This window comes from Saccostrea echinata, unplaced genomic scaffold, assembly GCF_033153115.1.
Source record: "Saccostrea echinata isolate AGI-Se365-2 ecotype Australia unplaced genomic scaffold, CSIRO_AGI_Sech_v1 ptg000033l, whole genome shotgun sequence".
Lineage (NCBI taxonomy): Eukaryota > Metazoa > Mollusca > Bivalvia > Ostreida > Ostreidae > Saccostrea > Saccostrea echinata.
In genome coordinates this window covers 32,406,817-32,432,256 of record NW_026889782.1, presented here as the reverse complement: position 1 = coordinate 32,432,256, position 25,440 = coordinate 32,406,817, and the positions used below count along the sequence as shown (strand labels likewise).

Here is a 25,440-nt window from a genome sequence, read left to right as displayed (position 1 = left end):
AAAATTTATAGAACAGAAACATTATTGTGTTGCATATAATTTTATTTCACTCATGAGTTTTTTAAAAAGCTAAAATAAATCCTGTCCCGCTCTTGGAATAAATTCCATATCTAATTACAAAACATTGAATGATCTTGATTTATTATCCTATATTGCCATGGATATACCTACATATGCTTACATGTAGTAAACTGATTTTTTTTTTTTTTTTTTTTTTTTTTTTTTTTTTGTAAAACACTTTTTACGCATTTTTAATCATTTATATAAACATTGGTCATATGATACTGTATTCACAGTGGTTTTGCATGAAAGTTATAAAGTTTTTCATCTAATTCATTGTAATTTTATACCCTCGCCAAGGCTGAGAAAAATAGATGAACCATCTGAGATCAAATGCAAATATCACATTATTAAATACATTCAAAGAAATATGTATACACAGGAGCATGTTCCACGTACGAACAATATATAAAACGAGGCAAGCTATTGACAAACAAGTTTATGAAACAAGGATATCAACAGTCTTGTTTAAAGTAATCTTTTCGCAAGTTCTATGGCCGATACATTGACCTTGTCAGCAAATACAATCTATCATTAAGTCAAATGCGGACAGACTTTTTTCATACTAATCGATAGGCCATTTTTACACACCGAATTGTCTACGAATTTGTCCGTTTCTCCCGATCATGACAATGAGAATATGGCGGGTATGACCGGTCGACCGGGATGCTCACTCCTTCATGGTACCTGATCCCATCTTTGATGTTTTAAGAAATCCGTGTTTGTTCTGCTCTTGATTTGTAATGTTTAATGGACTTTTGAGCTTGATTATCTCCATATTTCATTACTCCTCCATGGCACCTAATCCCACCTTTGATACATTCAGAGGTCCGTGTTTGCTGTGCTCCCAATGTGTATTGTTTCAAGGGACTTTTGAGCTTGATTACTGTTCGTTATCTTCACATTTCATCTATTCGATTTATGTTCCTATACCTAAATCGAAGTTTTGGAAATAATTTCAGAAAATGTGTTAAAATTGTGTAGATTTATACAGAAAGTGGCACAAAGTTGCATATTTGAACACCACAGAAAACTTAGGATTTCTTTATATTTTAAGACTGTATCCATGTCATGTCTTTTCAACATAGTAAAAAAAAATATTAATCAATGCAACATATTTTTTACTGTGTTATGTATTCTTAATGTCCCCTTGCCTTTGCAAAAGCGGGGAACAAAATAATTAATATTTCAACTAAGGTCCCAAGAATATTTTTTGCAAACAAAACAAATATGGAGATAACGAATAGTAGTCGAGCTCAAAAGTCCATTAAAACAATACAAATCGAGAGCAGATCAAACACAGACCACCAAAAACACAAGAGGTTGGATTAGGTGCCAAGAAGTAGTGAGCATCCCCTGCTGACCGGTCACACCTGCCGTGTGCTCCTTGTCATGATCAGGAAAAACGGAAAAATCCGTAGACAATTCAGTGTGTAAATAATGACCTAACAATTAATATGACGTCAGTCAGCATTTGGCTTAATGATGGGTTGTGTTGCTTAAAAGATCATTGTATCGACCATAAAACTTGTAAGATGATGACTTCAAACGGGACTTTTGATATCCTTGTTTCATAAACTTGTTTGTCAATAGATTGCCTCGATTAAGAAATTGTGCATACGTAGAGTATGCTCTTGCGTGTCGAATCAACTGGGAGACAAATCCCCGTATGCAGGTGATAAGTTTGATTGCTACACAAGTAAGGGAAGTTGACAATTGAAAAAATTCAAGTCATAAAGCTTTGTTGTTAGGTTAGCGATAAAATCTTTTTCCAGTAAAATGTCCAAATATAAAACAGGTGTGTCAGTCTCTGTGGTATAGTTTAAATCAACCTCACTAGGATATATCGAATCGACATATAAATGGAAGTAACTATTATTAATTGATAATAATTTAAGTCGTCGATATATCTAGATGTCGAGTTGAAGGCCACAGCAAGATTTTTTTTCTTCTCATATAGACGTTTTTTAATAAATTCAGCCTCACATGAATACAAAAATAGGTCTGCTAATAGGAAGGCGCAATTGGTACCCATGGGAATTTCAACAGATTGTTGGAAGATCTAACCTCCAAAATCTACATATGTGTTGTTAATCAGTAACTCAACCATCTTTTTAATATCAACTTCAGAGTGCTTCTTGTTCTTCTTTCTTAGTGGAGTGAACTCAATTTGAGTGTCAATACTCTAGTAATTCCGTAGTGAACGGCTAAAAATCTATGTACACCGTATTAAAAGGGATAAAAAGTTAAAAGTGGACATTTTAGTGGTGTAAAATCTCAGACACGCTGATGGACTGTATGGCGTGTCTGAAGGTGTCCACTGATGGTGAATTCCTAATTGTGGCTGGTATATTGTTCCATGCTATGATAGTTGCTGTTATGAATGAGTATTTGTAGACATCAACCCTGGTGCTGATTTGGCGGATTTTGTTTGCCATAAAACCACGGGTTCTGCTATTGGTGACATGTAGCACATGATGTACCGGAACTTCCACAATGTGATGGTAGATCTTGTAGAACATGATCCCAAACCACTGACGCGTACTCCAATACTGGACGTACTAGCGTAGTGTATGCCTTGCTTCTGATAGCTTGTGGGCAACTTCTGAGGTTCCTTCTTAAAAATCCAATTGTTCTCGTGGCCTTGGCAGAGTTGAGTTAATATGCTCGCGCCATGAAAGATCTTTGCTAATTGTGATACCAAGGACATCTTCCAGGGTATGGTTATGCAGTTAGTATGATTCTTTAATTGGATGGCGTTTCTTAGATATGTGGATAGTGGTACACTTCTGAGGGTGAAAGGCCATCTGTCAGTCCTTTTCCCATTTCTCAAGTGCACATAAGTCCTGTTGGAGTTGGACTGTGTCATTTATTGATTGAAATGTCCTGTAAATGAGGCAGTCGTCTGCAAATAATTTAACATTTGATGTTACCACCTCCGGGAGGTCATTGATGTAGGCAAGAAATAATAGGGGACCCATTACTGTGCCTTGAGGTACTCCGGAGTTCACGTCTGCTATGTTGGAGGACATCCCTTCAACCAATACTCGCTGTTTTCTGTCTGATAAGAAACTTTCTATCCATTGTAGAGTGCAGCCACGAATCCCATAATAATTCAGTTTGTGGAGGAGACGTTGGTGTGGTACCTTATCGAATGCTTTGGTGAAGAAATCCAGTAAGATGACATCAATCTGGTTTCCATTCGATAGGCTACTAGCAAGGTCTTGTACTGTGGCAATAAGTTGAGTATCACATGATCGCTTACTACGAAATCCGTGCTGTGCTGGTGTAAGGATAGAGTTCCTTTCAAAGTGGTCCATGATGTTAGAATGGAGAATGTGTTCCAGGATCTTGGAGCAAATTGCTGTAAGAGATACAGGACGGTAGTTCGCCGCTGTACTCTTGTCGCCTTTCTTAAAGATGGGGACTACATGGGCCATCTTCCAGTCATCTGGTACACATCCACAATTCAGAGACGTTTGGAATAGAAAAGTCAAAGTGCTTGTCTGTACAATCAGAATGTTTATTTAAGAAAATAATTTTGCAAATGACCAATGACAAAATAAGTATATTTTACTGAAAAAACAGCTGTCTCTGACGTCAAAAAGTCTGGAATTTATTTTTTGGTAGGAAATGGTTGTATAAAGTGTTGAAAAGGCGTACGATTTGATGTTATTAATTTTGTGAAAATTTTGAAATTCAAATTTTCTAAAAGTTCCTTGGAGTTTTAAGTATCTACGTCTGATTTACACCACTTCTGGAATATGTTGTTGTACAGTACTCCTCAAGTTTCTCCTTCACTGCTGTAAATATTTAAGTGAGGAGTAAAGAAAGATGCTAGGTAGAACATTTACTGGAACACGCTATGTATTGTTGTTTGTAAAGATTTAAATGGAATTTTGGAATCCATTATAGGTATTGCATTTAAAAATCTTTTTGATTGTTTGAAATAAAAATATTTAAAACTGACATATGGTTTTGAAGAATTTTCTACTTAGAAAGGGAGCTATGGGTATAAGTTGGATTAACACTTGCAGAATTAAAAGGGAAGTTTAAAAAAATTTCGTGAAATTTGGAGCAGAGGGTCATTAGTCCTTTATTAAATACTGTAAAATTGCTTGAAAGTTTTCTTAGAAAAAAATTGTTTCTTTACATTGCTCACGTTGTACATTTTTAATGTCTTAAAATATGTTCTTGGTTGCAAATATCTTAATTGTTCTTGTTTGCAAATATGTTAATTGATAGAGTTCATTTTCAACAGATTGGAAGTAAGATAAATATCATTACAAATACAACTAATTCAGCTAACTATAAAACTTATTCCTAACCTGTCAAAACTTAGCAATTGTATCACTCCATCAATTTTGTTCTATGTGTACGGTCAAAATTGGTACCGTATATGATTTACATTATGACCCCTGAGTCTAGCCCTCTGCTGGAGGACAGTTAGTCCCCGATGGTCTCTACAGCCCAATAACCTAGTACATGTACTTCTGTACTATCTTAAAAATACGGATATATATTTAAATGCTGCGGTAAAATTCAGAAATTTATTCCAAAATTAAGGATTATCTCCCTCATGCATAGCTCTGATCGTTCGACGTATTTGGCTCCAGTCTTTGGCGCTTTTTTTTTTCAGCTCTTCCATGTTTTTTTTTTTTATATTTAAATACATGTAGTTTGGATTTCCAAAGTTTCGGCTTGAGCATCACTGAATAGACATAATTTGTCGAAAAGCGCATCTGAAGCATCAAAATTGGTACCGGATATGATTTACATGTGTCCTTGAAACTGACCTTTCGGTCAAGATTTTTAACTTTTATTCCATATATTTTATTCAATTTACCGAGACATAAACCAAAAAGTTTGGATCTTTTTACAATTTTACCCAGTTTTGCTCCTGATCCTTAAGGCAAAAGAGTTCCTCTAAGTATGCTGAATCTGAAGTTATGTCTATATCAATCTCTTTCAGTTTAATTTTGTTAAAGTTTAAGGTCAAATGTTCAAGGTAATTTTTGAAAACGGTTTATGATTTAATTCAACCCAGACATAAACTGAAAGTTCGATCAAGATCCATCTCGTTAGATTTTCTCCTTGCTCATAGCTCCAGGCTTATTAGAATAAAGTTGCCTATATAATGAGTTCTTTTAGGATTTAAATGACCCCATCCTTTGATTTTAAGTCAATGTTTACATAGAAACACAATAAACACAACGAAAAAGTGACGTTGGTCGTTTATTCCATGTAAAGACATGTATGATATAATTTACATAAACGGAGTCACATGACTCAAAAAACTACGATGTACATCAATGGCATAACACTAATACTTTAAAGAACTTCCTGTCTATTGCAATGTGGGAAATCAAAGCATCATGGGAAAACAGAATATGACTAATTCGATGTTAAGATAGCATTATAATGCCCTTTCATCTAATCTATCGAAAGATTCCGCAAGTAAAGAAATCGTAAAATGTCCCACTTTACAATAATTTCTACAGCAATAACATTTTTCTATTAAATAAGTTTCAATATTGAGCAAACAACAGTCATTGCACTGCATGTGGCTATAAAGAAAGGAAGTTACCATGGAAACAGAACTGTGTTGTGACATGATAGAACAATTGCTACATTTTCTTATTTTGTTCATAATCTGATAAAAGATAAAAGCATCAGGACTGAATACCCTGGCGTGACCTTGAATGTTTTAACGTCCTTCAGACACAAATATTCTACATAGAACCCTCTACCAATGACGTCATATAGAAACATAATGAAACTGACTACAGCTAATGTCACTACATATTTCTGACATTCACCGAAGATGTAAAATATCTGTAAAAAGAATATTGCATACAATAATGTTTCCTGTATTTAAAAATTAAACATTTCAAAGTTTTTTAATACAATAAAATCTAATTTTTTATGAAAAAATTGAAATCCTCTTATCAAAATCCAAAAGCTCATTGACATTAGAAACAAGCAATTTTACTTCACATTGTAAAATAAATCTTATTTTAATTCTGCAACTGAACAGTCCACGAAGTTTAAATTTTAACAAAGATATTCACTGTTATTCTACAAAAATTTGTCTCAACTACTGCATAGAATGGTTTGCATGCTAAGGGGCTCTGCATATATTAAATCCCCTGGTATGGTCCTTATTTTTTGATATTACAATTTTTCTTTTTTTGTTCAATCCTTTGTCAGTATAAAAAAAACCGATATTGCAAAAAAAAAAGATGAGTATTTAACAAGACACCTAAGAAGAACAGAAATTTGATCTCACTTTTAAGTTGATTGTTGAAATTCAAGGAAGCTGTATCTAGATTTTCTATACCCTGTGTTAAAAGAATATAGCCCTCTACAATATGGTATGATTATGCTCAAAGTAGATTTAGCCTTGCCTATAATATTTCCTTTGATTGGTCAATCAAATCAACCATATCTGAAACAAGTTATCTGATTGGACAATCAAATAAGCTGTTACATTTGATTGGTCAATCACAATCCTCAATGATTTATCACTGGATTTCCTAGTAACACAATAATATGAGACAGACAATCAAAACTCATATAAGCAATATATAAAATTAATAATAAGCATTATATTGTAACAAGTGATCCTATTGGTCAACACGCAAATAGATACACACAACACAATAATAATAACAATCGCACATTCCATTCATCAGTTCTACAGCACTATTACGTATCAACAACATGAATTTAGAAACATTTGCATATTTGTCGACTTTTTGCGAAAACTCCATTTCAATTTAATTAATCTAGCCTACTGACAAAAACTTTTAAAAACACACAATAAATTACTATTATTTATCATAAATAAAACAATACAAAGATTGTAATTTCAACTGACAAACTCAACTAAAGAAGGGTGTTTTTTATTATAGGTGTGACTTGGAAAAAAGTAATAAATCTTACAGTGCACTGTGACGTTATAACAATAGTATGACGCAACAGTTGTGTGACGTATGAAAATAGTCAGGGAAATAGATTATATCCTCTAGGGAGTGATCCTCCAATGTCATGGTGTAAAGGGGAAATAATTTGTTTAAAATGGAATGTTTACTTTCTGTACAACATCGTTGGTAAGTGAAACCTTGAATGATGAACTCAAAAAATGAAAATAACATTTGTTTTCCGTGGACTGTGTCTTTAAATCCCCGCATGCATTTTTTTCAATATTTTTCTGAAACAATTTCTACGGGATGTGCTGGTTTATATTTAAAACGGTTGGGGTTACAAACACGTGACCTTGTTTGTTTTCTTTAACAAGTGCGTCGGTGCAATTTAGCAGTCTACACAATATTGCTGTTGAAGAACAACTCACAGGGAGTTCTCCTTGTTTCCCTTAAGACCTAGAAATCTTTTTAAATCTTATTTTACTTCTCTGAAAAATTACAAATAGAAGTTTTGAGATCAATGCTGTCGAACACAGTTATTCGTTTAAAACACAAGTGCAGAAAACCAGAACTGATGTGATTAAAATTTTAGTTAGTTGTTTTAATTTACAGTCACAACAAAGCTTAAAATGTGGGAAATAAAATGAGGGAACAAAAGTGGAATATTAAAAAAAAAAAACATCATACCCTCTAGCTTAAATGACCGTGTTTTTGTGCCGATAAAAAGACAACTCTATCATAAGATATGTCTCGGGATGGACGGACGCACTTTATTACTTTGTTCATCTGAAGTCTATTATAATACAGTAAATTCGGTTATAAAGAAATCGCTTATTAGAAGTCTCGGTTATTAAGATACTTTTACGAATCCCAAAGAAGACAATTCCCTATGTTCTTTATACGGAAGCAAACTTCAAAGTCCCCGTTCTTTCCTTATAAACGAGCTTCACTGTACTTGTTTAATTCGGATAAGCCCAGTTTATGGCTCTATGGCAACTGTAATAATAAGCTGATTTTTTTAAAGGTCCGATTTTTTTTTTAATTCAGATGATTCTAAACATGTCCAATAGAACCATATATGACTTTAAATTTCATACCATATAGAATTCACGAATTTTCAGGGGGATAATAAATGTTTATAAACTTGTCTGAATAAAAAAATGACATTTTTTTTCCAAACACGTCTGATGCATGGTTCTTATATACATTATCTTGTAGCAGCTCAATGAAAAAAAAATCTGATTGGTGTCCCCGGATGTTAAAACAATTTGTTGACACGAAATCCATGATGTCAATAAAATTGACGAATCTGACGAAGAATGAACAGGGGGAAAACACGATTTTAAAATTCCCTGGGAAATTGACAAAATGTAAACATCGATAATAAATAACCTTTCATCACAGCAAAATAATGAATACATCTAAATAAACCTGACACACACCCAGAGGGTCAAAATGCCAACAAAAGTAGGTCAGCTGACGTCATGCCACGTGTTCACATCAAATCCCCTAAAATCCATTCACCCAATGCTAAAGCATGGAAGTGACATAAAATCAAGAATTCTCTTTCAAATTCGACACAGGCTCCATATTTCTTATTCATAGATGAACGTTTGTCAGTATATTTTGAGCGCATTTGTAGATTTACTTGTATGTTTTAAAGATTCAATTTTGAGTCACGTATATTTTAACAATGACATCAGCTGACCCCGTTTCTCCAATCACCATCTATCTATTAATTTATGCATATATATGCCTTCAATTTCATTACATAGATAATATCAAATATACAATAAACATTAAGTAACATGAATTATCTACAATGTCAAGAACATATTGTATACGTATATATATGTATAATATCTCATATATAAACAGATATACCAAAGAAAAAAACCTCCGTTACTATATATAGTATAAATAAAATGAAAAAAAAATCAAACAAACAATCAAACATTATGAGACGTTGATATTTATCAAAGGATGAAAATTTTTTACTCCAAATAATGTTTCATTTCCATCATCACAGACGAGGATCTTCAAGTAGACAAGAGAAAAAAGGTGTTCCTATGGAAACACAACCATATGAATATTCATGAGAAAATCGTTGTCACGCCCACTGGGGATTGACCGAGTGTTTCGTCCTTCTTTCCCTGGAAAATTAAAAATAAAAAAATTAATCTATGTGTAAGGTGTGTATGTGTATTTCTTCTTTAAATGTATTCGAAACGCTGATGCTAATTATAGGTCACAAATTAATGGATACAAAAAAGCGATCTCTGTTATCTATGATTTTATAAATAGTAATTAAAATATGTTATCCCCCAATGACCTTCTTAGGAATTTAGTGAAGATTTCTCAATGTACATTTCAACCTTACAGTGCAAAAAAATCTTAAAGCACATGTGTAGCAATACTTTTTTTTTATTTTTTATTTTTTTTTTTTAATTTTTTTTTTTTTTTTACATTTTTCTAATTCAGTGATTTCCGATTTAGATACTTCGGTAATCTGTGAAGGAATTAACCAGTGCCCGCCCTGTCTCATCAATTTACAGAGAAATCTAGATGTTCCTGTTCATGCCTTAATGTTTTTGGAGAAGTTTGCCGAGATAATCAAGAATAAATTATCATAGCAATTTTATAATCATATAATTGTTAAGTAACTATTCATGCAGAGCGTTTGAATGACAATGAAGTGCATAGTTGTGACACGTGATTAAACAAGCTGAGATGACTGGTTATAAGAGTGTGTTGTTTATGAAATCTTTGCTGTTGTCAAGATCAACAAAATCAAACTTTAGTGGATGTAATTCACCTTCAGAGATATTTTAAACAAGTTTCTTAAGAGTTTTATATAAACTTTAAGAGATGCAAAGAATCAAATGTGCCAAGCTTTACCGATTGTGTTGTAAACAGTTCGTTAATATCCTTTCAGATTACACAATATTTCTTTATAGTTAATCAACTTTCCATATTTCTATATAGTTAATCAACTTTCCATCCCATCATGCAGTTAGGGGTGACTACTATTCAAGCCAAGCACGAGAAAGTAACTGAAAAATGACCTCAAATCTAAAATACTACAACCCCATCTCAAACTTTTTTTTTAATTTTGTGAATTTCGTGAAAATTCAAAAACTTGGCTTACATGTTGCAATTGCGAATTTTGATAATTTTATTGTCCACTGCTGTTATATACATGGCTACAACATAAAACCAAATTACATAATAATGTTTCCCCTGAAATTACTTCATAAATTGTCACCATGCAGCTTATTTTTCAAAACCAATTGTGAAAATTTAAACTGTCCTTGTATCTGTAAAAGCAATTATTTCTCCCAGATAAAGTTTTCTCCCTTGCCTGGCTTTTAAGGTGCATCAAGCGGTGGATGATGGCGCTATATATAGAAAATCCCAGTTCTTACTTGCATATTGTCGGAAGGTGGGTTGGGAAACATTAAAGTCCACTCACCACCTCGCCCATTTTATTTTTAGCATATTCGATGCGGATTCCGCCTCGATCTGAGGAAAGAAGGACGAAGCCCTGAAGCCGCCCCATAGCCTCGGCAGCCTGTCTCACATCCTGTAAAATAAAAACAAATGTTAAGTTTCATCAACCATTTCATAAGAAAGACAATTCTGTGATTTTAAAATATCTCTTTTTCACTAATAAAATCGTCAGGTTTAAGGGCAAGGTAAGGTAATGTTGAAATTGTGAAGATTTCTATTTTTATTTGAATTCCTTTTTGAAAAGCATCATTTAAGAAAAATTGTATGGATGCGCGATTTATGTATAACGGTATATTTTCCATCCAAATAAGGCTCATCAATATATATTGATTGATTGATTGGGGTTTAACGCCGAGTCGGCAATATTTCAGCCTTATTTCGGGCGGTTCATCAATATATAAAATGCAAAATGTGAAGTTATGTTTTCACATTGTATTTGTTAAAAAAATTATGGAAATTAATTTAAAATCATAGTAAAAATTGCGTGTAAAAATGTAATATATTTTCGGGAAAAATCGTGATATATCGCGATACAAAATTTTTTGCGATACTCATCCCTTACACCAGCGTACTGATGTGTGACAAACCTAAAAAATGCATTACAAATTCCGTGATGGTGGTCTAAGAGAAGAAGTCTTTTATTATAAAAGTGAAATACATCTGCAATCATGACAATTTGCCGAGATAAATTGAACGCGAAGTCTAGAAAAATTAGAATTTCTTTACCATACGAACCAAAGAGCAAGAGTCATTTAGGGCCTTTTTTGGCCCTGAGAATTTCTGAAAAATCGAAACTGCTCAGTTTTGGTTGAAAATGCAGTATTTATAACTTGGACCCTTGTTGACCGTGTATCTATTGAACATGACGTAATTTTCTCTCGTCAATGCATTATGACGTCATAAAATGCGTCAATTTTCTCATATCCTGTAAATTCTCTTAAAAATGGCCAAAAGTTGAGATATTTTTTCAATATTTCATATAGAGCACAACCTCTGATCCAAAATATGCAATTACATAATGAAAGATCTGTTTCTGACGATCACAAAATGTGTTTTAATTTTTGGATCGTGGGCTATGCTCATATTTTAATTTTTTGCTGAAGGTAGTCAAATACGCATATTTTCTGCAAAATTCAAGAACACTGCATTTTCTCAAAGCCTGTTTTCCAATACCTGGATTCTCAAAAGAAATTTTGTTATAGGAAATGAAAGCACTAAGTCTCTACTTTATTTTGATATATGAAATGGGACAGAGCGTGATAGTCATTTAACTGATGACAAGGCCATTTTATGCATAAAGTGAACCTAGCTCTTTCTATGATGACAAATTTATTATAAAGGAAAATAATCAAATCTTATATTATGCCCGTATTCTCACCTTTGTTTAAACCAGGTTTACCACTAAAAACAGCTTACATTTTTAAAACCTGATCCATACTTGTTTCTCAGAAGTGAGCTTAGCTCAGATGTTAAGCCTAAACCTGGTCTGGGGTAAGTTTAAATGTTCTCTCCCTTAGCAGGGGGACAAACCTTTTTAGTGATGATTTTTACATGTACAAAACTATTTCAAAGCTATTTTCTTCATTAAACTATATACAACAAGGATGGCTTCACTCAGCCTTTTTTTTTCATTTTTGCTAAAAAAAATTGAAACCAAGGCTGAGGTCAGGTATACCATTAGAAATTAAAATATAAATCACTAACCTGAAATTCTACAAAAGCTACGGGCGATCCACCTTTGTTATGCATTCTTAGCCGGCTGAAACCCTGGAAACTAAAAACCAGAGGAAAGGCTATTATGTCATAGTCACTCAAAAGACGCTGATATACACAATTCTCAAAAAAAAAAAAAAAAAAAAAAAAATCAATTTTTACGCTGGATTTTCTTTTTTTTTTTTTCTCTGCTGTCCTTTAAAGCAGAACATGTATGGACAAATCTGCATATTGAAACATAAAAAAGGCACATTCAACTATTGAAAAGGTGAAAAAAAAAATCATAAATTTCATCCATGAAATAAATTGGACAATTATCTTTGTTCTACAGGTTTACAGAACATTTTATTCCATTGTCTCTTTTTGCATCCTGTTCCATATTTTATTAAACTTCCTGAATAATTCTTAAAATTACACAAGAAAATGGTGCTCGATTCTTTGTATTCATTTTTATTACTATATATATAAATGAAAATGCCAAAATGATGTAAGTAAATATGAGTGGAGCGCCAACCCAGGAGCAGTGTCGTAAATATAGAACTGCAGGGGGATCGTGTTGTGACCGAAAACGAGGCTGCATGCAAAAGTAATAAAATGGCGACTTAGGGGGAGGTAATTCACCACTGTGTTTGTTAAAGCTTGTTCCTAAACAGATAAATATAAATATATATACATTATTTGTTTTGGGCATATGAAAACTGGTACTTTAAAAGCGCTGTGACACATGTAAAATCCAAAATTGGTTGACATCATTTAAAATTCCTATTTCGTTGACATTGTAGATTACATTTTTGAAAAAAGAAAGAAATCATATGCTTAAAAATCGTGCACGTGTTCTTAAATAGCCAAAGCGATATACTTTGTGAATAATGTGAAATTCCGGAAAAAATATCAAATCTATTGGGGGTTTTTTTAATTTGTAAACAAAGTCTGTATTTTTTTTAAATTTCATTAGTTATACGCAGCAAATAAAACAAACGAGTGGAACTTGAAAATCTTTGCACTGGCTTTGTTGATAAAGCGACAAGTCAATAGCTACATTACACGTTGTTCGATATCTATTACAACTAGGCTATATGAACCTACACGCTAATTTACCTATTGCATTCTGTTTGTTGCAGAACGCTATACATGTACGTGAATATTTGGTGTGTTCTGTCTGTTTTAATTTTATTGTGAAAGAAAAAAGTTTATTGATATATATATATATATAAATATATATATATATATATATATATATATATATATATATATATATATATATATATATATATATATATATATATATATATATATATATATATAGTACTGTGACCAAAAAAGGAACAAATAATGAGAAGCTCGATATACAGAGAAAGAGAACATAGAACTTGTTAAAAACTGAACATGTTAAACGATATAAATAATCCTCATTCCAATCATGATGCAAGGGAGATAACTCATTGTGGTCTAAGTAGAACAAGGGGAGGCAATTTGTGATTGCGTTTTAACTTGAAATTAAACATTATTTTCATTGCAATAAGAATAAATATTGGACCATATTTGTTATTCACCAGAAAAGGTACAACAAAGACTTGATTTCTTCCTTATATTTCCTGATGAAATAACTCCTGACTGACCATGCTTTTATATTTTTTTTCAAATTAATTCCCAGTGAAGAACAAGAGATTAATCTGAAGAAAAGTAAGCAACTGTCAATATGGTCACGTGATCATTTCTGATACAGCTGATTAATCCTCGTTAGAAGAAGAATCTAGGCTGCACGTATATTTTAACATTGGAACATATCACCTTTCATGTACGATCTTTTCAACTGATAGGAAGACCTTTTCCCATAGATTAATTAGATTCTGAACGAATCTTTCGTTTGAAAATATTAAGCACTTTTAAATACACAGATATGTAAACCATGAGTATAGATTTTGATAAATGAAAGGTGAGATGTTTTCCTGGGGTCAGCTGTTTCAGAATGGAGATATGGTCCATCCACTGCATGCCACAAAGACCTGATCTATATCAGAGGAAACAGAATTACTGTAAATTCTCAAGAAATGATTTTCCTTACTCAAACATACTGCTTACTCTTTTTGCAAGAATTCTACAAAGTTGTATTTTCAATACAAACTTTTTATACTAGTAAGTCAAATTTTCAAGCCTCGAACTCACAAAAATCGCACGATATTCAATGTTCAAGACACTCAAAATCCAGAACTAAGAATGTTTTATGTTACCGAAGTTTGATTGCAATTTACAGGAATCCCTTTAATGGCTTAATCTGATAAAAATCAAGTCTTTGTTACAATGCAGGGTATACTGAGAAATCAGCCAGAAAAACAATAACAATATAATAATATAGCCATGGTGTATAAACAGAGTGTGAGGGGGCTCCTTAAAGTTACTTCCATCCAAGCGCTGAAGTGCTTCAAATATAGCTACGGTGTAATCAGTGTCTACCAAACTCTTGTTGTGATCTATAAATGATGGTAAAGATGTCAAACGTTCTTGTGATCTATAAAATGGAGATTAAACATTTCCGCTTACCTTTAAGACTTAACGTTATATCTACAAGATTAACGTTACTAATTCAGATGTGACCATCAAAAATCAGACAAAAAACACAGGTACACATTCAACGATCTTGAGTAAAAATGATTTGGGGAAATGTTTTGGGATTGGGAACAAACAATTAATAGGTAAACAAACATTCAGTGTACCCTTTTCCAATTCGGACAATGAACACATATATAATTTAGTGTGTTGGGATTGAGTGATTCCATGCAAATAAGTTTTTTTAATGGGGGTCTCGATCCAGACGCATGTGTTGATTTCTAGACGTTTTCCTGACGCCACTGTGTCCAATCGCGCCATATGGTTTCCTGTTTTTCTTCTCTTACCTTTTATGTCTTTCAAATGAATTTAAAACTTGCGTTTAATTTTCTAGTAATTTGCAAAATCCGTTACAGTTTATGTTATAATAAATACTATTTTGATCAGCCATACAAAGAAAATCTTCCAGCAAAAAAATCTTCATGGTTTAAAGTATGGTGATATACATACCTTTCAAAACATTCTTGAACCATCTTAACTGTCATATATATCATAAAATAATTTTTACTGTATATTAAATTTTCGGAACTTTTGTCTTTTGTCTCTGGCCTGTAACAGTCCAATTTCTAAAGGCAGAGACTGCATGCATATGTTTGAAATTCAAAGCACGTTTGTAAACCCGCCAGTCCATGTAACATGGGGGCTTCAAAGGTGCATTGTGGGTACTAACCTGTTGAAAAGGTCTTTGAGTTCCTGCTCGGACGAGAACTGTCCGAGATTAGCCACAAACAGTGTGGAGCAGGGCGAGTTGCTGGTGTGTGCCGTAACAGACAGCCCAGGGCTCTGCGAGGACGTCTGTACTTGCAGTGTACCGGTCGTGCTGACACTAGTGCTAAGTGGACTAGTAAGAATAGGCGTGGCCGCAATAGGAGGGTGTGGCAAGGCGGCAGAAACAGCTTGTGGGGGCGCTACCACCGTGGGATGGTGAATCTGTTAATAATAACCCATGTCAAGGCGTCAGTGTCAGGGGTCCCTCCCCAGCATATGGTTGTGTCCCCAGATACAGCTAAGACATGGGAGGTGTACAGTCCCAAAAGGTCTAGTGTGTCATACATCCTGTGTATGGTCAAGAGAACTTGTACCCAGATGGAATCTAGACCCTTAAATTTAAGTTTCTTTTCTTTTTTGTCAAGAAATATCTTGATGGATTTCCTTCAGACCCCCCCCCCCTTTCAATTTTCAATGGCGGTATATATTCTAACATTTTATCCAAATCTTTAATAAAAATGTATCGACTGAAGAAACCTTGCAGAAAACCATTTTAAATTCGGGTGTCTGCACACAGATCCCCCATTTTCTTTCAAACTTGTAGGATACAAAGAAGACTTGTGTGAGGAATTAGCCTGACCATTTGTGTGGGGACTGTGATGACAAAACCCCATTGGAACAAAGGAGGGCTTCAATTCCACTTCTTTCATTCATTGCTCATTCTTTTTTTGTCCAAAAACGGATTCACAACCTACCTTCTCTTTTTGTCTAAAGCCAGCTTTAGGATTCCACTGTTCCTCAACTATTTGTCTACACATAAGGATTCTTTCTTGTAACATATACATTTTTCTTGTGTGAATGTCTCAAGTGTGAAGGTAACGTCATTAACAGAACGTTTTATAACGAATACGAGTTTGCTATAAAATTTGTCATTTGCAGTGGTGACTACTAAATGTGTTCTATAAAACACTGGGTAACTTTTGTTTCTACGTTAATGCAATGAAAAAAGAAGAGGAGATAGTGCCACACATAGAAAAGCTTCTCTCAGTCTACTGTTACACTTATATGAGGATCAGAGGGGACAAATAATCTACAGTTAAACAAGTGTCACATTTCTTAAGGATAAAAAAAAACAGAGTATATAAAGAGCTATGCCCCCTGAACCAAACCATTATCTTATTTTTCGATTTTATTCATTTTCTTAATCAATTTACTTGTTACTTTTTTGGTGCATATCCAGAAACAGGAATATATCTTTTTTGTACCCAAAATAGAAAAAATAATTGTAATACAAAACGTTGAGTGAAAAAAATATGCAATAAGAGAAACAAAAATATAAAATAAAGCTGCAGAGCAATACGTTGGTTTTAGTGAATGTTAGCAATGAATGAGAGTGGTGATAGAAGCCCTCCTTGCATGCACCCCTTGGCTAGGTGTATCTGAGGAATGCTGGGAAGGACACCGTACTGTGTGCTCTATACAGAGAAAATTCGGGTGCTGAAAAAGACATTGGCTTTCTCTATCAGTGCAGACCCTCTACATCACAGCTTTATTAAAATCAATTTCTATCTACCAAAAGTGGTTAATGAATTGAATGGGAGAAATTTCTCTCCATTTTTTTTTTCATTTTCTCCGACCATATCAAAAGGTTTTTAAGATTGGGTATAACTGATTGTCTTTTAATCTAAATTGTCAAAGCAGAGAGCAGTCAGAGAAGAAATATTTTTTTCATTTGATTTTGAAATAGTTGCTTAAGTCTTACCCAGAGTATATCTTTTTTTCCATTTTATGTCATTATAGTTTTATTATTTTAAAAATAAACTGCTTTTTACCCAAAGAAAGAGACATCAAAAAATGAAACTTTTGAGAGCATTAAATGTAAATTCCATCAGCTGAGACGTAGAGAGGCCCATGAAAAATTAAATATATGACATATCATGCAAATACAAAGCATCTATATAAACAAGTGAAAGTATCTATTCATTAATACAGTCCTATTTAGTCAATTGAAGGGATCCCTTTATAATACAATTCTCTCACAAATACAGTATGGTATACAAATTGATTTTGTACGTAAATCATTAATGGCTTGTTGTTTGGTTAGACTGGTGAATATTCAATTAAAAGAAGATAAGAGAGAAAGAGAGCTTTGATCAAAACACATGCAGGCTTCATTCATGCTATTTTTAGAACACACATTTAAGAAGCGTGTTCCAGATGAATTCTTGTGACTGCTGATGGGTGTTCAGTCTAGGGCTGGTGTGATTAAGGTGCTCTGGATCAGAGTTTACCAAGCCAACAAAGTTGCTGTCCCTGATTTAAAACTCTCAATGTTTGCAAAAAGAAATGGCTGGAAATAACACTGCTTGAATAGTCACTTAATTTTTTATTGAAAGTTATTGAAAATTAATTAAATTTACCTGAATATGTGGAATCCATTCCTATAACAGTATAATAAGACCTTATTGAGAGATTTTCGTATTTAAAAGTTTTAACTGGATTCTTAAAAAGTTTCTTCATATATGACCTACAAAAATAGTACTCAGCTGATCTCTTTAAAGCTTCACTTATGGTTTATCATCTCTTTTCAGTTAACAGAACATTGTAGATAGGAGCTGTGCTTATTACTAGGACTATATAGTGTTGCCATGGTGCTTTTGTTTGCAGTGCAGCAGTAAATATTTGAATCCATGTCTGATTTCAATAGGAAACACTTAGAATGGATCAGATTTTAAACCAGTACCTGCAGTAGTAGAATTGAATGGTCTTCTTTATTGAGAGTTTTGAACTTGACACAATTTATACTTTTTATGTGCAAATTCAGCCAATATTGAAATAAATTTAGCAGGTGCATCAATATTGTAGCATGCGATAGGACTTCATTTGATATTCTGTTTTATGAGGCTTTTCAGTACTTAGATTTTACAAAATTAAGTGTATAATTTGTGCTGAGAATCTTCTATAATAGAAGCTAGAAGGGGAGATAAATAGTGTGATAGTAGGATTGTTTTATAATCTGTTTTGGGATCAGGAAGAGCGAGTTTGTTGCCTTGGTAACAGTTTGCGGTGTGTGCCAGGTGAGAGAGTAAGTAAATAATGTTTATCATACCTGAGGGAGGGTGTGAAATGTCCATTCCTAGAATTTTACAAGAGGTCAAAGGTCACAAAACAAGGTCAAAAGGTTACATATAAAAGAATTGATAATGAAGCAAAAAAACAACATCTTTTATGTGTTTTTCCCCAAGTTATTTTTGTTAGTATATTAAATTTCACTGGTTTAATCCAAAAAGCGACCTTTTTTTTTTATTTCAGACTCTCATTTTTTAATATAAATATACATCAATTCCATTTCATTGGCTCGAAAAAACTGAATCTGCATATGAATAATTTTCTTTTGTTTTACTTGAATTTTATTCAAAATCTGAGGAAATCTGGGTACAAAACAGTAAATAGATAGATAGAAAAGGAAGAGGAAACATTCCTTTAAAAAAGAATTTTGAGAATTCCTTGCAGGAAGTCAGGAGAAGCAAACAAGATTCATTATTAGTAGAGCCACAGTTAATTAACTAATAATTATACACCATACAAGTCTCCAACCTATTAATTAACTTCATAACACACTACAGCCAAATTTGCACATTCAGAAAATTAAAAAAAATATTTTTTTACAATCTAAAACATTTGAAATTATATGTATTTAATGTTCCACTTGCTTACAACCAAACTTTTTTTTCAGGAAATATGAAAATGTAAGTAAAATGAATCATATCAGCTACATGAAGTTTATTTTTTTTCGCAAGTTTAATTTTCTCAAAAATATTCTATAAAATGCATTTAAAATTGTAAAGATTTATAGGGGAACATCCTAAAACAATAATTCTAAACATTATAGAAGAATTTTTAATAGTTTTTGAATTTGATATCCGCATCATTTACAACCAAAAAAAAATGCAGCATTTCCATGTATCCAATGTTTGTTTGTTTTTTTTTTGTTTGTACATGTAGCAAGTGTCTCAAAAAGTTGTAAAAACTTTTTTAATATTTGAAAAACAAAAATTCTCAAGTCAATATGATCTCATTTCTGACAGTGTGTCTTTTCTTAGCTGCAGTGTGAATATTAACATCTCATTTCTTCACCGGAGGGCTTTAATTTTAAAATTAATCATTACTAAAAATAGCCTCTCCGTATACCAGTTACAACACAGTGCAAAACAACATTGATTAGGGGACAACAGGAAGAGAACTGGAAATTCCCACAATTCCATCTGACAACCAAGAAAGTATGGGGGAAAGTCTCAAAATCTTAATTACATCTGTTGTATGATGTTTTGTTGAGGGACCAATTATTTGAAAGAGACCTAACATACCAGACTAATGTAAGAAAGCATTGTGAATTGTATTATTTTACCAGCACAGAGATTACAACACTTCACAATACTTTACAACACACATCCAATCTGCCCAGAGCGACAATTAATGATACCCAATTTTATTCAATATAATTTTATCTTTATACTGGACTTTCAGCAAAATGATATAGGGCTTTTTCTGTCTTTGAAACACTTAAAACTGTTCAATAATGGTATCTTAGGTATCAAGAAATTGATCAAAGTTTTAACCCTGTGTCTAATCAAAGTGGTAGGCTAATGTTTGAACTAAGTGGCACTCTAACAGCCAAAGTGATTCCCTAACAGCCAAAGTGGTTTCCTAACAGCTAACCAAAATCTGCTATGTAATAAGATTGTTAGCTCAATATCTTGGCAAGCTGGAGTATTCATGTCTGAACAATGAAGGCAAAATCATCTCCAATAAAAAAAGGTGGAGTTTTGATGGACCCAAAGGTTTCTAATGATTAACAAAAGTTACCATGGCCTAACATGGGAGATTCCTTTCTAATCAAGTTGGCAGAACAATGTCTGATGATTGCAATAACCTTTGGATTTACAGTGGTAGAACCATTCAAGACTAAATTAACAAATCTAAAGCCTGATTTGATTTGGTCGCCTAATGTCCAGTACTGACACTTAATCTACAGACTTAAAAATCAGTGTAAATTTTATCATCAGGAATGGAGCTTAAAATCACCCTCTGTGTTACATTTTAATCAAAATCCATGCCTTATTATCAACCTTAGTTAAAGCGCTAGGAAGAAAATAAATTTCATGATTTTAAATTGTATTCATTCATGGCCGTTTCTGATAAGTTAGACATTTTTAAATTTAATTTTTTTCTGTTCTTTTAACAGAAGCAATGCATAAGGTTCCAGACATATAATCTGTGGCAATTACATTGAAAGGAGGTCTCATTTGCACTAATATTTCTGATCATTTTTGTCACAAAGATTTTCAAACAGTATGAGAGAGGATCTAACTATAGGGGACCAGTATGTTATTATTGGCACATTTATATATGAAGAAAATAAAGTCCCAATGAAGAATTGCTCTGTTTGTGTAACAATTTATTAACCAAGCAGACATGGTCCAAATTATGTGAGTGCTGAACACGCTGTTTAATAAATATACCAAGAAGAAACTGCTTGCTAAATATAACCTCACATTACCTCTTTATTAAATCTTCTTTCTTAGCCTCTGTTTATTGTTCACTTATTTTTTTGTTTCAATGTGTACTTTTCTAGTATGATTAGTAAATGTGCTCAGCTATAGCAAAATATACAATGTGATCTAAATCATGTGTGTCCGTGTTTGACATTCCTCCCAGACAAATTATCCATACAACAAAATGTCACACACACGTGTAAATCTTAGTGACAGAGTGACCTTCAGTGACCTTCAAATCCCCCAAAAAACAGTGGTTGCCATGGATACCCCAGGTGACATTATTGCCATGGTGACTGTTGTGTCCCAGTGTTTTGCACGTGTGCAGTAAAAGGTATAGAAAATTGACCACTAACCCGTACCGGGACTTGTGCCAGCGCGGGGTGCTGGATGAGCGCCGCATGGTGGTGAAGAGCCGCCGTGGGTGCTGCCAGTTCTGGGTATGCCGCCAGAGGATGTGGTGCCCACGTCTCGGTGGCCCCTGGGAAAAAGGCTGCACTAAGTTCCTCTGAAAGGCAAAGGGAGACGATCCACACGTGCAAAATAAAAGCAGAGTACTTGTTAGTGAGGCTACTACAGTTTATGACCCATTCATCACTCATAAATTCAAAACAACTACATACATAAGATACACTTCTGTAAAATTACCTAAACCCATTAACAAACACAGCAAACAGCAAATTTCCCATTTTATCAAAATAAACAAACTCGGTATTATTTTCAAACACCCCTGCTATAACTATTATTTAGCTAAATCATAAATGCTCAAAGTATTAATAACAATTGAAATCTATCAAAATCTGTCTATAATTTCAATACTGATAAAAAGTCCAACACCAGTTACACTGAATCACAATTTGTTACATAATCATCAAAACACCTATTCCCTAAGTGTCATTGGTGCGTCTCTAAAGTATTATCTCCCCTGGCATTTCTTTCCTACGGTAACTTTGATTATCTTTATAGAATGTTTTATTGCAATCATGTAGAATTCTTCAAATTCTTATTATTCAGTAGCTGATCTGAAAAACTGGTGTTTAATACATATATCATTTAATGGGGAAAGACCCTCTATTCACTGAAGAATTCTAAAACTATGACGATTTAAATTAGATAGATGAAGGTCAATATACATGTAAAACTTAAGCACATTTAATTTAATTTTCCAGTGTGACATAATTCCTGGCAAACTGTTGATGTTTATATAATAATAATTTTTGAGGTTTCTCTCTTCAAATTACCTTAAAAGGTAGCAGTATCCTTACACTCTGTAAATGACTGCTTATTTTAAAGTGTGATAACATTATTTATGCACTATGATTGGCTGTTGTTTGTTTTCTTTTGGTTATGTGATGTTATGCCCTGTGATTGGCTGAGTTTTTTGTTTGTTTGTTTGTTTTTTTGGAGGGGGTCATGTGATTTATGCCCTGTGATTGGCTGTTTTTTTTTTTTTTTTTGCTTTTCTTCTTTTGTGTGTGTGTGATGTAACAACCTGTGAATGACCTTTTCATTCTGTGTTACTTAAGCCCTGTGATATTTTTTTGAGACTGATGTAATGTCCTGTAATTGGCTGTTTTTGGGGGTGTTATGTTCTTTATACCCTGTCATTGGCTGGTTTTGTCATGTGATGTTACTTATGCCCTATGATTGGCTGTTTTTGTCATGTGATGTTATTATGCCCTGTGATTGGCTGTTTTTGTTATGCAATGTTATTTTGCCCTGTGATTGGCTGTTGTTTTTTTTTGTCATGTAACGTAACTTACGCCCTGTGATTGGGTGGATTAGTGTAGGATGGGTGGCAGCTGGCTGTTTTTTTGTCATGTAATGTAACTTACGCCCTGTGATTGGGTGGATTAGTGTAGGATGGGTGGCAGCTGGCTGTTTTTGTCATGTGATGTAACTTACGCCCTGTGATTGGGTGGATTAGTGTAGGATGGGTGGCAGCTGGCTGTTTTTGTCATGTAATGTAACTTACGCCCTGTGATTGGGTGGATTAGTGTAGGATGGGTGGCAGCTGGCTGTTTTTGTCATGTGATGTAACTTACGCCCTGTGATTGGCTGTTTTTGTCATGTGATGTAACTTACGCCCTGTGATTGGGTGGATTAGTGTAGGATGGGTGGCAGCTGGCTGTTTTTGTCATGTGATGTAACTTACGCCCTGTGATTGGCTGTTTTTGTCATGTGATGTAACTTACGCCCTGTGATTGGGTGGATTAGTGTAGGATGGGTGGCAGCTGGCTGTTTTTTTGTCATGTGATGTAACTTACGCCCTGTGATTGGCTGTTTTTTTGTCATGTGATGTAACTTACGCCCTGTGATTGGCTGTTTTTGTCATGTGATGTAACTTACGCCCTAAGATTGGCTGTTTTTGTCATGTGATGTGACTTACGCCCTGTGATTGGGTGGATTAGTGTAGGATGGGTGGCAGCTGGCTGTGGACTTTGTTGTTTAGGCTTTGTGACTTTTGTGTTGCTCTTTGCAAACTCCAACCTTAAGGTTTGTGGCAAGTCAGGATCAAACCTTACACCCTGAAATTAAAAAAATACATATCAACAGTTTATTAATTTATATGAAAGATCTGAATCAAACCTAACAACCAGAAAATCACATGTTGTTGGTTGTATGACACATGGAAACAACAAGGGCATTTACAGTATTATCAAACATGGTAGGAGTCCTGTAAATTTAAGGATAATCAAACTGAATAAACAGTATCTAAAGCTGCTGAGCCTTAAGGGGTTATAGTTTTACACAAGAAGAAAAAAGACCTGTTGTCAATATTTAAGCTAGTATGGTGATCTTCAATATAGCACTTTTTAGTCATTCTTTGACAAATGCATACTAACTAATATACCAGGGTATATTAGATTTTATCAAATCACATAAGATACTTGGCAAGTAAGTCAGTCACCTGTACAGGTAAATGACTTACCTATTCAGGTAGACCATTGACCTCACTAACCTGTATAAATCACTCACCTGTAAATCTTGTTTAGCTGCCTCCGCTGCACTTCTAGAACTAAATGTCACAAATCCTACAGGCTGTAAACACAAAGGTAGGTTATTTATTTACAGATAGAAAATACAGAAATTAGAAAACCAGCAATAATATGTTTATTATTGTGAAAACACTGTATCATTGGTTAATATTTACACAGCACAGCAGTGGTTAAAGTGATGTCAAAAGCAGGATATAACTCACTACTCATATATCTTATAGAGTAATATATAGACTGGTATCAAAATAATATTGAACTTCATTTACATCTGTGATTAAATCACAGAGAGAGAAAGAGAGGGAGAGAGAGAGGAAAGAAAGAGAATCAGACTGATGAAGTGATTAGAAATGTTGAAGTAGATGGACCGTGACTGATTATGATGACCTCAATGTAAGCAATACTGATTTCTTCCTGAATTTCCAAGTACATTTAAAACTGACTTGTTTCTGAACTTTTTGGACTTGTTTCCTTCAATATCGGGCAAGAGAATGAATAATCTTTTCTTTCCTTCCAAAATTTTTCTCTAAAGTATGTGCTTCATTTAACAAGATATTAGACATAAATGTATAGGAAATATGATTAATAGAACCTGTATTTGAACCAGAATGAAGAGCTAGTATTGGCATGAGTCATTGTCATAGGCAAATTGCTGAAATTCAAATTACTTGTTTATAAAGCTTTGATTCATGAATGCTTTTTATTCTGATGATGAATATTCATTCAGGATTCATGCATATTCATTACATTTTAATAAATTAATTTATTATCTATATTATTAGGCAATGGCTACAGTTTAACATAAATATTAATCAATTTTTGATTTATTTAATACTTTGTCTTGTATAAAATGTATGATGTAAATTTTGCAAAATTCATTTAGAAATGAGATTATGAATTAAATACCTTATGATTCAGATGGATTATTTCATGCATGAAAATAACTCAAACGGGTTCATCATAGGGGAGAAAGTAGCATATCTAATCATTAATGCTAGGCTTAGGAAAATTAAATGTTTGGGATGTATAATACTCTAATATCAGCTATTCAAATCAAAAGTGAGCACAAATAAACTTCTACTTATAAGTAGCCAATCAAAAATAATTGTAATAGCAAATGCTTTAGCGCCAACCAAGGCTTTAACATCGTTAAATACCACTGAACTCGGGGTAACCATGTATCTAAGAACATCAAAATAAGGTTTCATACAATGTGATACATGTATATTGGAGGGAAAGATGAAATGAAGAAAGAAGGGATAGAAAAACAGATAAAAGTTTTCTAGATGACAACATCTGGTTACATAATTATCCACCACCTATACATGCCCTCTGCCTGACATGCAGTTGTTCCACCAATCACAT

General features: G+C 33.5%; 1 protein-coding gene across 9 annotated transcripts in view; it reads right to left on the bottom strand.

Annotated features, from left to right (window-relative positions):
• Positions 1-5,282: 5,282 nt before the first annotated feature.
• LOC133199228 (protein couch potato-like) overlaps positions 5,283-25,440 on the bottom strand; it is an 82,274-nt gene continuing 62,116 nt past the window's right edge. For 5 of the 9 annotated variants that reach the window (XM_061335070.1, XM_061335069.1, XM_061335076.1 and 2 more), the window contains exons 4-11: positions 24,059-24,121; positions 23,469-23,607; positions 21,436-21,587; positions 18,634-18,660; positions 15,487-15,746; positions 12,201-12,270; positions 10,459-10,569; positions 5,283-9,139 (exon numbers count right to left, since the gene is read on the bottom strand). In XM_061335070.1, the coding sequence (XP_061191054.1) occupies positions 9,080-9,139; positions 10,459-10,569; positions 12,201-12,270; positions 15,487-15,746; positions 18,634-18,660; positions 21,436-21,587; positions 23,469-23,607; positions 24,059-24,121 (882 nt within the window). In that variant the 3' untranslated portion in view covers positions 5,283-9,079. Of the gene's footprint in view, positions 9,140-10,411; positions 10,570-12,200; positions 12,271-15,486; positions 15,747-18,633; positions 18,661-21,435; positions 21,588-23,468; positions 23,608-24,058; positions 24,122-25,440 lie in introns of all 9 variants that reach the window. The other 4 variants (XM_061335074.1, XM_061335071.1, XM_061335072.1 and 1 more) reach the window with 4 other exon arrangements.